The sequence below is a fragment of the Macaca thibetana genome, chromosome 10 (genome assembly GCF_024542745.1).
Source record: "Macaca thibetana thibetana isolate TM-01 chromosome 10, ASM2454274v1, whole genome shotgun sequence".
Lineage (NCBI taxonomy): Eukaryota > Metazoa > Chordata > Mammalia > Primates > Cercopithecidae > Macaca > Macaca thibetana.
Window position 1 is genome coordinate 7165809 of NC_065587.1, and position 17583 is coordinate 7183391.

General features: G+C 45.2%; 3 protein-coding genes across 3 annotated transcripts in view; 1 reads left to right on the plus strand and 2 right to left on the minus strand.

Annotated features, from left to right (window-relative positions):
* The window catches only part of PARVB (parvin beta), a 695786-nt gene that overhangs the window by 526780 nt on the left and 151423 nt on the right, over nt 1-17583 (minus strand). The window lies entirely within an intron of this gene.
* SAMM50 (SAMM50 sorting and assembly machinery component) overlaps nt 1-17583 on the minus strand; it is a 718434-nt gene that overhangs the window by 358201 nt on the left and 342650 nt on the right. The window lies entirely within an intron of this gene.
* The window catches only part of EFCAB6 (EF-hand calcium binding domain 6), a 310246-nt gene that overhangs the window by 175298 nt on the left and 117365 nt on the right, over nt 1-17583 (plus strand). The window contains 1 exon segment of the mRNA XM_050805818.1: nt 15555-15669. Coding sequence (XP_050661775.1) covers nt 15555-15669 — 115 coding nt within the window.

A 17583-nucleotide genomic window follows, 5' to 3' on the forward strand; every position in this document is an offset into this window, starting at 1 on the left:
GGGCTGATATTGAGTGTCTGCAGCTTTTCCAGGAGCATGGTGCAAGCTTTCAGTGGATCTGCCATTCTGGGGTCTAGAGGACTGTGGCCTTCTTCTCACACCTCCACTAGGCAGTGCCCCAGTAGGGACTCTGTGTGGGGGCAGAGCAGAGGTTCTCCATGAGAGCCCCACTCCTGCAGCAAACTTCTGCCTAGACATCCAGGTGTTTCCATAGATCTTCTGAAATCTAGGCAGAGGTTCCCAAACTTCAATTCTTCTGTGCACTCACAGGCTCAACACCATGTGGAAACTGCCAAGGCTTGAGGCTTTTACCCTCTGAAGCTACAGCCCAAGCTCGAAATTGGCCCCTTTCAGCCATGACTAGAACTGCTGGGATGCAGGGCACCAAGTCCCTCGGCTGCACACAGCACAGGGACCCTGGGCCCAGCCCATGAAACCACTTTTTCCTCCTAGACCTCCAGGCCTGTGATGGGAGGGGCTGCTGTGAAGGCCTCTGATATGCCCTGGAGACATTTTCCCCATTGTCTTGGGGATTAATATTCACCTCCTTGTTACTTCTGCAAATTTCTGCCGCTGGCTTGAACTTCTGCTCAGAAAATGGGATTTTCTTTTCTATTGCGTGTCAGGCTGCAAATTTTCTGAAGTTTTATGCTCTGCTTCCCTTATGAAACTGAATTATTTTAACAGCACCCAAGTCACCTCTTGAATGCTTTGCTGCATAGAAATTTCTTCTGACAGATACCCTACATCATCACTCTCAAGTTCAAACTTCCACAAATCTTGAGGGCAGAGGCAAAATGCCACCAGTCTTTTTGCTAAAATGTAACAAGAGTCACCCTTGCTCCAGTTCCCAACAAGTTTCTCATCTCCATCTGAGACCACCCCAACCTGGACCTTATTTTTCATATCACTATTAGCATTTTTGTCAAAGCCATTCAACAAGTCTCTAGGAATTTCCAAATTTTCCTACATTTTTCTGTCTTCTTCTGAGCCCTCCAAACTATTTCAGCCTCTGCCTGTTACCCAGTTCCAAAGTCGCTTGCACATTTTCAGGTATCTTTTCAGCAATGCCTCACTCTACTGGTACCAATTTTACTTTATTAGTCCATTTTCATGCTGCTGATAAAAACATACCTAAGACTGAGCAATTTACAAAACAAAGAAGTTTAACTGAACTTATAGTTACACGTGGCTAGTAAAGCCACACAATCATGGCGGAAGGCAAGGAGGAGCAAGTCACATCTTACATGGATGGCGGCAAGCAAAAAATGAGAGAGCTTGTGCAGGGGAATGCCTCTTTTTAAAACCATCAGATCTCTTGAGACCTATTCACTATCATGAGAACAGCACGGGAAAGACTTGCCCCCATGATTTAATTACCTCCCACCAGGTGCCTCCCAAAACACATGGGAATTCAAGATGAGATTTGGGTGGGGACATGGCCAAACCATATCACTGGGTTATTCTCTGAGCCCTGCCCCTTCCCCTCTAGGAGGTCCTGAACTCCAGTCCTTGTTTCCTCAGGACCACAAGGTGACCAAAAAATCTCTTTTGCTTCTCAGAGGCTTCCTGCCTTCTTAGTCTTCTGCCCAACACAGCTTAAGAACTCAGCAAATACTTTGAGAGGAAAAGGGGTAGAGTATTGGGCATGTTTCTTCTTTTTCGTTCTTGCTAGGAATCCAGTCATTTGGGTCTCTCATTTTGTTCTCTGCAGTTTCATGAGCTCCTCATATACCTTACTTGTTTCTCTGTCTGCCTGGGCCATCTGCCCCAGTCCTGAGCTCCTTGCCTGGCTCCCAGAATGAGCAAATGGCTCACTCTCCTCCAGCTTCCCCTTCTCTCAGATTTTTGTTCCTTTGGGTCCTGGTTGCCTCAGCAGCTCTCTTATGCTTCAAACAGATGTTTTGATGCATTTTTTTTTACATCTTTTTCATTTGTTCTTAGTGGAAGCATAAATCTGCAAGATATTCCAACAAGCAGAACATTAGCCATTCTTTTTTGATGGGCATTCATTTCTTTTATTTTTAATATTTTTTCCTCTTTAAACAATCTTTCTTTATGTGTCCTTACCTACTGATGCTTTTATTTGTATGGAATGGATGCCAAGAGTAGGACCAAAAAAATCTTGGTTTAAGATTTTTTTTTAAACATTTTTTAACATGCTTTCTATTTGTTTTTGTAAAAACCCTGTAACGTTTCACATTTCTAGTGGCTGTGTATGACAGTATCTTTTTCTCTGGACTTTTATAAGCAATAGGCATTATAGCTTTTTAAATTTTTGCTGATCTGATGGTTTTAAAATGGTAACTCATTTAAACTTTAATTTGCTTTTATTTTCCTGACTAGCAAATTTATTATTATTATTATTATTTGCCACTGTGATTTGTTCTTCTTTGAGTTGCCTATTTACATCCTTTGCCCTCTTGTCAACTTATAAAAGCTATTTGTTTTTGATGGACATCATTATTTATCTATGCTCTCACAAGAATCCCAGGACTCCCAGTTCCTCCCTCACCTTCGGGGTTCTCAGCCTGGGGACTTTTTTTCCCCCTGGGGCTCTGTATCCCTCTTAATCTGACCCCGACTTCTATTCTCCCAGCTCCCAAAGCTCTTCTCTGGGCATTGGCTCGTTGGCACCAACTCAAGCCTGGTTCTCTCCTGAGGACACTCTTTTCCCTGTAGTCACAAGTCACTCCTCACTAACATGTAAGCTTGACGGGGATGGGGAGCTTTGTCTTTCTCATCCTCTGCCCTATCTCTAGCATCTAAATCAGTGCCTAGCACATCATAAGTGCTCAATAAGTATTTTTCAAATGCATGAATCTATTTGATAAAGTATCACATTATGGCTAAAAATGTTGACTTTGGAGCCAGGCTGCCAGGGTTCAAATCTCAGCTCTGATTCTTCTTCCTTATTATTATTATTTACAATACTTTCAATATTTAAATTTAGATTCAAGGAATACACGTGCTGGTTTGTTACGTGGGTATTTTTCAGAATGCTGAAGTTTGGGGCATGAATAATCCCACCAGCCAAGTAGTGAGCATAGTACCCAGCAGGTGGTTTTTCAGCCCACACCCCACTTTCTCCCTCCCCACTTTAGTAGTCCGCATTATCTGCTATTCCCATCACTATGTCTGTGTACTCAATACTTAGCTCCCACTTACCAGTGAGAACATACAGTATTTGGTTTTCTGTTCCTGTACCAATTCTCTTAGGATAATGGCCTCCAGCTGCATTCATGTTGTGCAAAGGACATGATTTCATTCTTTTTTATGGCTGTGTAGTATTCCACGATGTGTATGTACCACATTTTCTTAATCCAGTCCACCACTGATGGGCACCTAGGTTGATTCCACACCTTTGCTATTGTGAATAGCTCAGCTCTGCTTCTTAATAACTGTGTGCCTGTGAGCACACCCCTCAGCCTCAGCTTCCTTATTCCTAAAATGGAAATAATAGTAGTAGCTATATCATTGGATTGTTAGAAGGATTAAATGAGGAGATACATACATATCTATCTATATATGGATATATACACACACATATGATGTATATTTATATTTGTTTATATATATATATATTTATTACAACATATATTTGTTACGACAGTCTTAGGAAGCTAATAGTTTCCTAATAGGGTTAGGGTTACGGTTAGGGAAACTAATAGTTTCCTAGGGCAGTTGTAACAAATTACCATATACTGGCTAGCTTAAAATAGTAAAAATGTATTCTTTCACAGTTCTCGAAGCCAGAAGTTTGGAATCAAGGTGTCAGCAGAGCCATGCTCCCATCCACTGGCTCTGGGGAGCATCCTTCATTGTTTCTCCCAGCTCCCAGTGGCTGCCTGCCATCCGGCATCCCGCGGCTTGTAGCTGCGTTACTCCAGCCTCTGCCTCTGGCTCCACATGGCCTCTTTGATCTCTTTCTTCTTTGTCTGCATGTCTTCACATCATGTTCTCTCTGTTTGCCTCTGTCCAAATTTCCCTCTTGTTCTAAGGACACCAGTCATTGGGTGAGGAACTATTCTCATCCAGCACAATTTCATCTTAACTTGATTCCATCTGAAAAGATCCCAGCTCCATTAAAGGTTACATTCACTGGAACCAGGATTGAGACCTTGTTTTATCTTTTGGGGTATACAGTTCAACTGACAACAATGTATAACCCTCAAAATAGGGCCTGGCACCTGAGGGCTAGGGCTTGGCTGTTTTGTTCACTGTTGTATTCCTAGTTCCTGGACAGTACCTGTCATAGAGATGCTCAAAACATCTGCAGAATTAATTAATAATTTATCAGCTCTTTGTCTTCTGCAATACAAACATATTTTCCAAATATATCATTTGTCTTTTTGTTTTGTTGTAGTTCCATATTTTGCCATTAAAATGTTTGAAGTTTTTATACAACCAAATATATCTATTGTCTTTTTTTTTCCTAAATAAATTCTAGGTTTGTAGCCGTGGTTAATAAGGTGTTATTCCTTCATCCCCCACCCCCACCCCCACCTCAGTCTCCTAGACTTTCTTACAAGAATTTTGTTTGGTTTTTTATAGAATGTTTTTAGAGCAGTTTTAGGTTTTTAGCGAGATTTAGTGGAAACTGCAAAGTACCCATATACCCTTGTCCCCACGTGCACAGCCTCCCCCACTAACAACACCTCTCACCAGAGTGGTACATTTGTTACAATTGATGAACATGTATTGAAATTATTGTAATTTCTTGCTTATAGAATAAGTGAAATTTCTAGGTCAAAAGAATATGCACAGTTAAATGTTTAATGCATATTGCCATATTACATTTCCAATGATTCTATCAAATTCATTCCTACCACAAGCGTTTGGTAGTTACTAATTTCCCAATGTTTGCCAACTTTGGGTATAATAAAAATGTTTAATATATGCTAACATACCAGTCAGAATTATAGTCATTATTTGAATTTGCATGTCTTTGATTTTAGTTAGCCTGAGCTCCTCTTTCCCATTGTTTTATCGTGAGAATTTATTTTTATTTTTAAATGTAGATGCTTAATCCATGTGGAATTAATTTTTATGTATGATATAAGATGAGGCTCTTCTGTATTTTCTTACTGAATTAGACTATTACGTTTGTCATTTATGACATTCTCATTATACTAGGGTCTACATCCGAAAATTTTCATCCCACTGATTTATACATCTCTTTCTATGTAAGTGCAATATGGTTCTTTAATTTAGTAAAACAGTTCTTTTCTCAATGTTCTTCCTTTTTGTATTTTCTTGGCTATTCTCAGGCCAGGTTTATATGTTACTGTATAGACTTTAAAATCGTTTTATTCAATTACCCCCCAGATGCATTATTGGAATCATAACTGGACTTACATTACATTTATATGTTAAAAATGTATCTGCTCTTGAAATCAGCAAGAGAGAACATAAAGGCGTGCAGAGGCTGAGTGACAGAGAGCCTTGGGATTCCGCAGGGGAGGTGGCTGCTAAGCATCAGCTTTTCCTGTTGTGCCCGTTTGTCCTGAGCTTTGAGCTTCTTCCCACTTGCCCTTTGAATGACAGATCTGATCTCCAGGACCTGAGAACAGCCTCCTCTGAAGTTGAAGTAGGAATGACTTGTCTGCTTTTATCTGCCATGTTCAAAATCTGTCAGTGAAGTACTGAACTGCCATGTTCAAAATCTGTCAGTGAAGTTCTGCCCGCAGAACATGCTGAGATTTTACATGTGTATGTAGACCCAAGCTGGGTTCTGGATCTTTGCTTCTAAAATGGACATGTCTAGTCAATGCATTAGTTATGCCTGGAATTGCCCTTGACATTGAAAGGCGGTCATGTCGCCTCATCTTTCAGTCTCAGTTTTTGAAGCTTGCAATTAGGTTCAGCATTATGTCATTCTGTGCCATCTAAACACAATTCTAGTCTTGTAGTTTTCATGGGGATAATATAGTTAAAAAACAAAAACAAACCAAACCAATTTATCATCGTCATCATTTTCATTGTCATGATCATGCCAGCAGCAAAGAAGAAAAGAAAACATGAACATTTTTCGACTTTGTGATTGTCATTAGCAAACCATCAGTCTGTGCTGAAGGCCTAGAGTCAGGCACTAAGGTTGGAGGAAGGATTGTTTTTGGAAGTGTGGTGCAGTCCCATCCACTATGGATCAAATAGAATTAATGTGGGGACCAGATAGAAGATTTAGTCTAGGGACTAGAAATGTCTAGATTTATGGGAGTGATTTAAATTGTGATCATGGCATGTTTCTAACGGTCATAGCATTTTACCAAAGTAAACAGAATCCCATAGATCAGAGCTGGAAAGGGCCACAGAGCTCATCTTACCACTGTTACCCCCTCCCTCCCTGTTCCCCATCATTTACCCCTAAGTGGATGGCGTGTGTTTCCCTCACCACTAATATATGGCTTTCCTTGACCTGGAACATGCTAAGCCTGTGCACCCATCATCTGCTGCTCGAAGAGCTTGCCTAGGGCAGCTCTGTCCCTTCCGTTTGGTCCCCAGAATGAATCTACATAAAGCAGGTCCAAATCCAGCCTGCATTCAGGAGCCAAGCCCAGTCAACCCGCACGCAGCCATGCCTGTAATCACAGCAATTTGGGAGGCCGAGGCGGGTGGATCACTTGAGGTCAGGAGTTCAAGACCAGCCTGACCAACATGGTGAAGCTGTGTCTTTACTAAAAATGCAAAAATTAGCCGGGTGTGGTGGTGGGCACCTGTACTTCCAGCTGCTCAAGAGGGTTAGGCAGGAGAATTGCTTGAACCTGGGAGGCGGAGGTTGCAGTGAGCCGAGATCACACCACTGCACTCCCGCCTGGGCAACAGAGCAAGACTCTGTCTCAAAAAAAAAAAAAAAAGAAAAGAAAAGAAAGCAAAAAGAAACACCCAGCCACACCCATCTCACATCAGCCAACCCACACTTGACCCGCGGACCTGCAAGTACAAGAACAAATGCTTATTTTGTTGTAAGCCACTGAATTTCAGCTTGTTTGTTGTGTAGTTGCTGACTCATAGACACCCTATCCCTGCTGTAGACCTGTTTCAAACACATGGCACACAACAGTTGGTGAAGAAACAAACCTAGTGTGTCCTCTGTGGACGGTGCCAGGCTGGTCATCTGATGCGGAGCAACGCGTCTCCCAGGGTGAGGATCCTGTGCAAAAGGAAGCAGCGTCATATGCTGTTTGTACAGCCAGAGCCTCAGCTGCACTTCAGCCTCGGCTGTCAGAGCCAGGTTGCAGTCCTTGGCTCCCAGGCTTCCCTGGGCAGCAGCACACCCAACAGAGTCATGTGAGTGGCTCCTTACTGCTCACACATGAACATGAGGCAGGAGCTTGCATCTCTGAGCTTTGGGTTTCTCATCAGTAAAGGACAAGGTTGAACCTGACACTCTCTTGTCTTGTCCAGTGCTGAGTCTACAAGACAATGTTGTCCCGTGGAGTCCGACCGACTCGTGTTCAAATCTTTGCTCTACTTCTTACCACTTGTGTCTTCCTAGAAAGCAGTTGGCTTATTTCGCCTTCTTAAACTTTAATCTCCTCATTTAGAACATGGAGTTGGTCATACTTCTGTTGAGGCATTGTTGCAAGGTTTAAATGAGGGATGGAAGTCATTCGGTCCTGGGGTGGCCCCTGGTAGCTCCTCAATCGTGGCTCTTTCGTGGCGACCCTTGGGAAGCTTCCGTTCCTATCTGGAGCCAGGAAGGAGGGTTTGTGGCTCAGAAGCCAGCTCTGGCTTTTGGCACTATGCTGTTGATGGTGGGCTCTGTGCTTGAGAAGTGTACCTGTAATCAGGCACACCGTGGCTGTCGGTGTTTTCCTGCAAGGGGCTTCTTATCTGAGATGCCCTGCGCCCTGTGACCATTCATGGCATTCTTCACAGTATTCCTGTTGGTGAAGACTTGAAAAGGAAACCCCATTATTTATCTGCACTCATAGCTGGCAACAGCATCCTGAGCCCAATATCCTGCGGCCTGTGCACATGACCATGACATCACAATTGCCTGTGACCCCAGTTTGCATCAGCTTTGAAGATTCTGTCTTGCTGGGGCCACATGGACATTCAGACGTGTGTCTGATGATGGTAGGAAGCATTTGCCAAAAGAATTTGAATTTTCCGTTCAAATACAAATTAGACCTATTTTGAAAATGTCATATTCTTTTTCAGCCATAGTACTCTTCTCCTTAGTACCTGCTTTGCATGTGATCAGATAACCTTCATGACTGGAACTTTCAGATCATGCCTGCATTCTGGATGACACAGCTCTGTGGTGGCAGGTGGTTCATAGGTAGGGGAGGAACTGGAAGATGAGGTATCCCTGGGATGGGGGAGGTGGGGAGACAGAGCATGTCTGAAATTCTAGAGAAGGCAGACTTTTTTGGTACCTGTTTCATGTTGTCTGTGAATGGGTATGTAAAGAAATAGAAATAATATTACTATTGAAAATAAAACCCATAACTCTTTAGTTTTATCACAAAAGAATTTAGGCCACAGGATTTCCAGGCACGGAGGGATGGCTAAAAAGCCTGTCTGAGCCGGGCGCGGTGGCTCACGCCTGTAATCCCAGCACTTTGGGAGGGCGAGGCCGGTGGATCACCTGAGGTCAGTAGTTCGAGACCAGCCTGACCAACATGGTGAAACCCCATCTCTACTAAAAAATACAAAATGAGCTGGATGTGGTGTCGCGTGCCTGTAATCTCAGCTACTCAGGAGGCTGAGGCAGGAGAATTGCTTGAGCCCAGGAGGTGGAGGTTGTGGTGAGCCGAGATTGCACCATTGCACTTCAGACTGGGTAACAAGAGTGAAACTCCATCTCAGAAAAAAAAAAAAAAAAGCCAGTCTCCAAATTTTGTGCCCCTGAATCTCCTCAGGGTGCATCCTTTAAATCTCTGGCTTAAATACAAACAGGAATCTCTCCCTTGGCTCCCCTTAACTGATATTTTCAGAAGAGAACTTTGCTAAGTGTAGTATTAGGGGAAGACTGATGAGGATCCCACGGCTGGTCCAGCACACACACTGAGATACCCACACTGAAGTCTGTACCACCCGCTGAGGAGCTGGCACCTCCCAGTCCCTGTACTGTCTCCCTTTCCTCCTGGGCCCTTTTGTGTGTCTCACAAGGAAAGTATCTTTTTCTCTGGCCTCACAGTATTTTTTTTTTTTTTTCTGTGATGGAGTTTCGCTTTTGTTGCCCAGGCTGGAGTGTAAAGGCACGATCTCAGCTCACTGCAACCTCTGCCTCCCAGGTTCAAATGATCCTCCTGCCTCAGCCTCCTGAGTAGCTGGGATTACAGGCACCTGCCATCATGCTCAGCTAATTTATGTATTTTCAGTAGAGATGGGGTTTCACCATGTTGACCAGACTGGTCTTGAACTCCTGATCTCAGGCAATCCACCCGCCTCAGCCTCCCAAAGTGCTGAGATTACAGGTGTGAGCCACTGTGCCTGGTCCACAGTATTCTTAATATTCCAACTCCTTCCTCGCCATAGCTGAATGACCACCTGGTACTCATATCTGCATAGGCGTGGGCTTTCTTAGTCAGACTCAAGATTCAACCAGATGCAATAGCAAGAGTCTGTGAGTGTTGCCAGCTGTTCCTTATGTTGACATCCCATTCTCTCCTTCTCATGCAACTTTTAGTGAACACTTACTATGTGCTCTTGGCATATACAAGTGAAAAGGAAGTGCTGGTAATTCTCTACACAATAGCAATTTGTTGAGTGCCTGCCATGTGTTAGGTTCTGTGCAAGGGACTATCTATGACGGAAGTAAACAGAAGGGGTATGGAAGCTCAAGATTTTTTTTTGGTCGCCCAGGCTGGGGAGGACCGAGAAAGCGCTCCCTGAGCTGGTGATACCTGTGTCTTAAGAATGTGCTTGCTGTAGCACCCAGCAAATATTCCTGGGAGCTTTGCTTCCAGTTTGGCTAAGTAAGCTTCTACTGGACCAGCCCTCCCAGAGATACCAAGTATAAACACTGGACAATGTTAAGTAAGTCAGTAAGTCAGTAATTTATTAAATAACCAAATGCCTGAAGGTCCTGGAAAATGAAACTAGACTAGGCAAGAACATTCAGGAGGATGTCAACTCTTAAAGAGGGGAATAGCATGAATGAGTTCTCATTTTCTATAGCTGTTCACCTGAGGAACTAATAACCTTTCTGGCTTGAAGAACCAGAGGGAAGAGGTCTGGGTAACTAATGCTACCTGAAAGTAAAGATGGGGATGGAGAAAGGGGGCATTTTGAAAAGGAGAGAGCCAGAGAGAGTAGATGCTCCCGCTTTTGCATATAGATTCTTCCTCAATCTCTGGCTGACTCTAAACCACATATGAGCAGAGCAGATTGCAAGTAACCTAGCTAAGGATACAAGAACTGAACTGAAATTGAAGCTGCAGCCCAACACACTCAAACTTTTTCAGTTTGACTTCAACCAAGCCCTACTGCCTGCTCAAAAACATGAACCAAATATATAGATTTGTATAAAATGCATAGATATATAGATTTATAACATATGTAGACATAAAAAATGTCACTCTTTGGAGAACTACAACAGAATCCAGAGGCCCCACACCGTAACCTCCACGATGTCCAGGATATAACCCCAAATTATTCAACATTTGGAGAGACAGAAAAAATGTGATCTTTCTCAAAAGACTCTAAGATTACCAGATGTTAGAATTAACACTCAAAGACTTTAAAGTAACCGTTATAAAAATGCTCAGTGATACAAAGGAAAATATACTCATAATGAATGAAAATATATGAAATCTCAGTGGAGAAATAGAAATTATAAGAAGAACCACATGGAAATTCTGGAACTGAAAAATAAGATATCTGAAACAAAAAATTCACCAGATAGCTCAAACACAGAATGAAGATGACAGAAGTCAATGAGCCTAAGAATAGATTAATAGTTATACAAACTGAAGAGGAGAGAGAAAAGTTTTTTAAAAAGAGAGAGAAAGAGAGAATAGTGTTTCATAATCATATGAGCAATATCAAAAGGTCTAACATAGGTGTAATTGGAATCACAAAAGGAAAAAAGACGGGTTAGGGAAGAGGACATATGTGAAGAAATAATGGCTAAAATTTGCCAATTTTGGTGAAAGGCCCTAATATAGATTCCAGAAGCTCAGAAAACCCCAAGTAGGATATTACAAAGAAAATAACAGACAAACTGCTGAAAAGCAAAATCAAAGAGAGAAATCTTAAAAGCAGCATGAGAAAAATGACACATTACAAACAGGAAAACAACATTTTAAATTACCATTGGCCTTGCACCAGAAACAATGGAGGAGGTGAGAAGATAGTGGAACAGTAACATATGGGAAGGAAAAAAGCAAAAGCAAAACCAAACGTATACCTCCCAACCCAGAATTTTATACCCAGCCAAAGTCTCCTTCAAGAATGAAGGTGATTATTTCAAACTGAATAAAACAGAAGCTAAGATAATTCATTGCAAGTGGATCTTCGCTACAAGCAAGGCTAAAGGAATTTCTTAGGATGAAGGAATTTGACACTGGGAAGACTTGGCTGTCCACAACAGAACAAAGAACATTAGAAATGGCAATTTGCTGATTAAATATAGAAGGCTATTATTTTTCTTCATTTAAAAACCACATAGGAATATTCAAAGCAAAAATCATGGCATTGTCTTGTGGGATTTATAACATATGTAGATGTGAAACAAATGTCAACTATACCATAAGAACAGGGTACAGGACAATCCTAGCACTTTGGGAGGCTGAGGTGGGCAGATCACTTGAGGTCAGGAGTTCGAGACCAGCCTGATCAACATGGAGAAACCCTGTCTCTACTAAAAATACAAAATTAGCCGAGCATGGTGGTGCATGGCACATGTCTGTAATCCGAGCTACTCGGGAGGCTGAGGCAGGAGAATCACTTGAACCCGGGAGGCGGAGGTTGCGGTGAGCCAAGATTGTGCCATTGCCCTCCAGCCTGGGCAACAACAGTGAAACTCCATCTGAAAAACAACAACAACAACAACAAAAAACAGGGTGCAGGAGACCTCTATGAAGTTGCAAAGTTTCTACAGTCTATGTGAAGTGGCATAACATTAGGTCTAAACAGACTGTGAAAAGTTAAGAATATGTAGTGTAATCACATAGAAACCGCCAAAAAAGTGCTGCAAAGAGACATAGCAAACAAGTGTCACACACAGAAACTGGTGGCTGCTTCTCTCACAGAATGTTGTGCAGGGGCTGCGTTTAGAAAAGGCTGAGTCCTCACTTTCATCATTGGGCACGTTCTCAGGGTGGAGAGGGCCCGGCAACAGTTCCCTGAAATGTTGTGGCCTCCTGGGGAAGAGTCGGTCTACAATCTAAGGGACGCCCCAGGGATGGCAGGAGTGACGACTCTCTGGTGAATCAACACATGCCAGACCATAGTTTGTCAGTCTTTGGGCAACTTTCTTAGGGGAATGCCTCCTAGAAAAGACCAAAGGAAATGACTTGAATGGTTAAACATTTAAATCTGTTTTATAAACCTTGCTGGTACGCCTTCCTTCGTATTGCATGTCGCCTCCAATGGTCATGATAAATCTGGTTGATTTGCTGCTGTGTTCATCTTAGAAATGAAAGTGGTGCAAGGGGAGCCTCGGAAGACGCATTAGAGGCCTTGGCATCTGGGGCCTGCCCTGAGCCTCTTCTGGGAATAGCACTTGCAACGTTTGTGTTCTCTGCGGTGCTCTGCGCTCCTAGGGATTACGCTCCTGCGACTGCTGGACAGGCTGCTGAGGGCCTGGGGGATGGTACGAATCTCCCTGGCACCTCACAGCCCTCCAGGCTGGGGAACATTTGCCTGCAGACATTTCCTTATGATCTAGTACATATGGTTTTGTGAAAGAACTGAGCAAGAAGAATTTGCCATGAATAATTCATGTGCAATTGTTTTCAAAATATTAAGTTTTTTTCAAAGCAAGCAACCAATCAGAGATTCACCGTGGCTGTGGGTACTTCTGTGGGGGCCACAGCTTTCTACCTGAACACCAGGGCTATCCTGTGCTGGGACAGGCAGAACTAGGCCGGGGACCATGTGCAGATGGCACAGAACTGTCAGCATTCCTAGTCACATGCTTCCTGCCCAATTCCACAGGCAGGCCCTGGTGATAGCCTTGTACTCCTGCGTTGCCACTCCCCTGAATCCCCCTGGGCAGCACTGTAACGCCTCCATCCCTTCCCTTTTCTCTCAGCTTCCAGCCCTGCACCAGCCACATCACGGCCTGTGTACCTCCACACACAGGAAGCCGAGGCCAGGCTTGACTGATTGGACCAGCAAAGATACAATGCGCCACTTTCACGATCAGACTGTTATTTACATAGACAGTGAAAGGGAGAATAAGCCACAAGGGCCAGCTCTCTGGTCCTCTTCCCGAATATCAAAAAGGATGACGCCTAAACGAAAGAAGCTGTTGACTGCACCACAAGGTGTGGAGTGCCCTGTTGCTGAGAGCCACATCCAGACTGCAGCCAACAGGCTTCCCTTCTGCAGCTTTAGTGTGAGGGGCCGGGGCAGAAAGCCCCTCACCCTGTCAGAATCTGGAGATAGGAGAAACTGTCTCCTGACAGCCTTCCTGGGGAGATCGGGAGGCAGGTGGGAGGTGGGCTCTGGCCAGCTCCTTAGAGGCCTCCCATCCTTTCAGGCTCCACCAAGGCTCAGGCTGGTCTTTGCCTATGTGGCTTCTTTGGATACATGGAGGACACCAGGGCTCCATGGTGGAGCTTCTCACTCCCACTGGGCCGTTCCCTGTCCATTTTCATCTCTTTTCTTCTTTGTCCAGGCCCCTGTGACCTTACAGTAGATCTCATCACAGTGGTTAATAAGAACCGGGTTTGAGGCTGGGCGTGGTGGCTCATGCCTCAGCACTTTGGGAGGCTGAGGCAGGTGGATCACTTGAGGTCAGGAGTTTGAGACCAGCCTGGTCAACGTGGTGAAACCCCGTCTCTACTAAAAATACAAAAATTAGCTGGGTGTGGTGGCATGCGCCTGTAATCCCAGCTACTCGGGAAGCTGAGGCAGGAGGATCACTTGAGCCGCGGAGGCAAAGGTTACAATGCACCTAGGTGGCACCATTGTACTCCAGCCTGGGTGACAGAGCAAGACTCTGTCTCAAAAAAAAAAAAAAAAAAAAAAAAAAAAGAAGAAGAAAAAAGAATAATTGGATTTGAACCCCAGGTCTGTCGCTTCCTATGCATGTGTTTAAGAAAAATGGCCCAAACTCCCTAAGACTCAGTTTCCATGGTGTTAAAATGAGGTTAGAAAGAGTGCCTTTCTCGAGGCTTCTGCTGAGGATTAAATGAGATCCGCATGGAGCCTGTACAGAGCCCCCAACCGTGCCTGGTACACACGGGCACTAAGAGGTGCTGCTCAATGACCATGATGAGGGCAACACTGCCTCACCTGGTCCCTCTGTTCCCTCCCCAGCCGCCTCTTCCGCTGAATGCACTGAGCGCCACTGCACTCCTCCACCTGGAACTTACTCTGACTTCCGGTGATGTCTGCTGACTTTGTTGACGATAACCTGTGTATTCCTCACCCCCAACACACACTTTCTTCGCAACCCATCAGCAAACCCAGTTCTCCTAGAAAGCATTCCATCCCCTGTTCCCGGTGGGGTTGGTCATCCTGGACATCTTTGGCCCCTTGGTCCATAGATGCATTTAGAACTGTGATTCCATGTTCTTTCTTGGAGGAAAACCCGTGTTTTCCCATTTGGATTGTGAATACTCTGAGATCAGCAGAGGTGGTGCCTTCCATCTGCCTCTATCCACCCAGCACCCCTTCTGTGGGTGGCTCACATTCGCGCAGGCAGCTCTGTCTGGGTTTTTGGCCAAAGGGCATCATCTTTTCTGTAATTCCTAGGGAGATGTCATCGAGACAATTCCACTTCAGTATTTGCAAAGCAGAGAAGAGTATTTTCTTGGGTGCTCCCTCTGCCCCCAGTATACCCAAAACTGAAACAGTAGGTCATGTGTTTTGGAGGGAAGGAATCAGGAATAACTTTCCGTGAGTGGACTAACATATGGAGAAGAAAAAATAGCGTTCATGGATGCCCCCCCATTAAAAAAAAAAACACAGCCGCTTTTCATGTAAACTGGGATCATAATGAAACTTGAATGAAAACTTCAGTTTTCCCTCCTCAAACTACCTTGCTTGCTTTATTTTGTTTTCTTGAATATATGTGAACATAAACCTGATGTATGAGACTCTAAAGCCACGGCAGTAACAAGTGTGGCTTTGGGTATCTTGGATGGCACAGCTTGGAAAAGTCTGCAGTAGCGCCTGTGGGCCCGAGCACCATGCTGACTGCGCCACTTGTCCCTTTGTTCACTTACTCACCCAACAAACACAAGCCTTGTGCAAGGCCCAGGGACACAGCAGACTCGGTCCTACCCTCTGGCAGCCTGTGGGTGGGGTCAGGTAAGTAACCATCATGGGCCCTGCTGTGAGCCGGCGCAGGGGCAGGAGGTGCTCGGGGAGTAGTGACCCGCGGAACCACCTAACGCCTCTCCACCCTCCCCTCTCTCCCTCGTCAGGTACTGGAAGACACTGGGATGCCCATGGACGATGAGCAGTATGCCCTGCTGACCACTAAAATAGGCTTTGAGAAGGAAGGGATGAGCTATCTTGATTTTGCGGCAGGATTTGAAGGTAGCTAACGGCCAGGTCCATACCCTGTGGGATGCGTCCTGGGTGACACCACACGTCTTTGGTAGCAGTGCCACCAGGTCACTTGGGTTGAAGTAGCGTAAGCTGTGATGTTGAAACGAGGTGTCTTCCGGGGCTGCAAACAACCGTTTTTGTTTAATTTTGTCTGACCATGTTGAGAACTGTGAGTGCAGAACTGTGCCTGAAAGAGTCTTCTACAAACTCAGAGCACAAATGGTTCAGAAAGTTTGTGCCCCAAAGCCTGTTTCTTGAATCATACCTCAGAGCCTTTAAGATTTTCCCCTAATGTAGTTGCTGGTTATCTGTAATTAACAATACCACATACAGGCAAGACAAATATTATTCCTCCCCGTGGACAGAGAATGATGCAGAGGCTCTAAAGGGCCGCCCAGCGACGCCGCCAGCCTCACCCTCCACCAGTTGTTAGGAACCCATCTTTGTGCCGTATGCTGGGGCCGCCTCGCCACTCACTGATGCTGCTTTCTCACACACCAAAGATATTTTGGTAGACAAACAAGCCCTCTAGAGAAGCTGCAGAAATCACACAGGTATCTCAGTGGAATACTCTTCTCTTTTGCTGCAAATACCCTGCAGGCTGGCCAGGCGGAATGCAGGAGCCCCGCGCATTTTCCATTTTCCCGGCCTTGGGTCTGCAGGTGACTGTGTAAGGTGGTGAGTTTCCCAGAGACTCAGGCTGGATCCTCACCAAGGTCCCCCAGCCTTGCCAGACTGTCATTTGCCACCCTTAAACAGAGAGCTCTCACACCCCTGAAAAATGGCATCATGAGAAGCCAGAGCATTTTAGAATTTCACCACTGTCTCTGGCTAGGTGTTTTGATATTTTTTAAGGAAAATAAGAAGGAGAAGGAACTCGCCTGTATTTAAATGACTGCGTCCCACCTGCTAGGTGCATTCATTTTTCAGGTGAGGAAATTGGGGCCCAGGGCACATAGTGCTGGCAAAGCCGTCACAGCTGGAACTGGACTCTGTCTCCATCACCTGCTTCCGGCTTCCTGGCTGCCCATGTTCTCCTCTTACTTCCTCTCCTCCTCTCCCTGCCTGTCTCCTCCCTGCCCCTGTAAGCTGCTTTCTCACACGTGAAGAATTCTAGCATGGTGGGGAGTGAGGCCCTGTGTGGCCTCTGCTACGGGTCAGGGGTTGTGGCAGAGGGGTCAGGCGGTGGGGTGGGGGTGTTCTCTGCCGGGCAGTAAGGAACCGGAGGGAGGCCACTTGCAGCCTCTGCAGTGAGGCAGATGAGGCAGAAGCCAGGCTCAAGAGGGGCAGAGGATGCCCATGAGCTTGGGGTACCCTCTCCCCCATCCATCTGCCCACCACACCAGGGGGAGGGCGCAGGAGCAACAGGTGCAGAGAACCACGTCTGGAACCAAGTCCCTGGTGTGTAGCCTGGCTTTGACACAAGGTCACACTCAGATGACCCCAGCCAAATGGAAACGGGGTAGACATGGAAGGTTTTTTGTTTGTTTGTTTTTGTTTCTGTTTTTGTTTTTTTGAGATAGAGTCTCACTCTGTCACCAGGCTGGAGTGCAGTGGCATGATCTCAGCTTACTGCAACCTCAGCCTCCTGGGTTCAAGCGATTCTCCTGCCTCAGCCTCCCGAGTAGCTGGGGCTACAGGCATGCACCACCACGCCCAGCTAATTTTTGTATTTTTAGTAGAGATGGGGTTTCACCATGTTGGCCAGGCTGGTCTCGATCTCTTGACCTCATGATCAGCCCGCCTTGGCCTCCCAAAGTGTTGGGATTACAGGCGTGAGCCACCGCGCCTGGCCGACATGGAGTGTTTAAGGAGAGGTTACACTTCCTTCTTTAATTTTAGGGGAGAGAGAGGGCATAGGTAGTAGGGAACCAACTGGGTCTTAGTATCAGAGGACCTGAA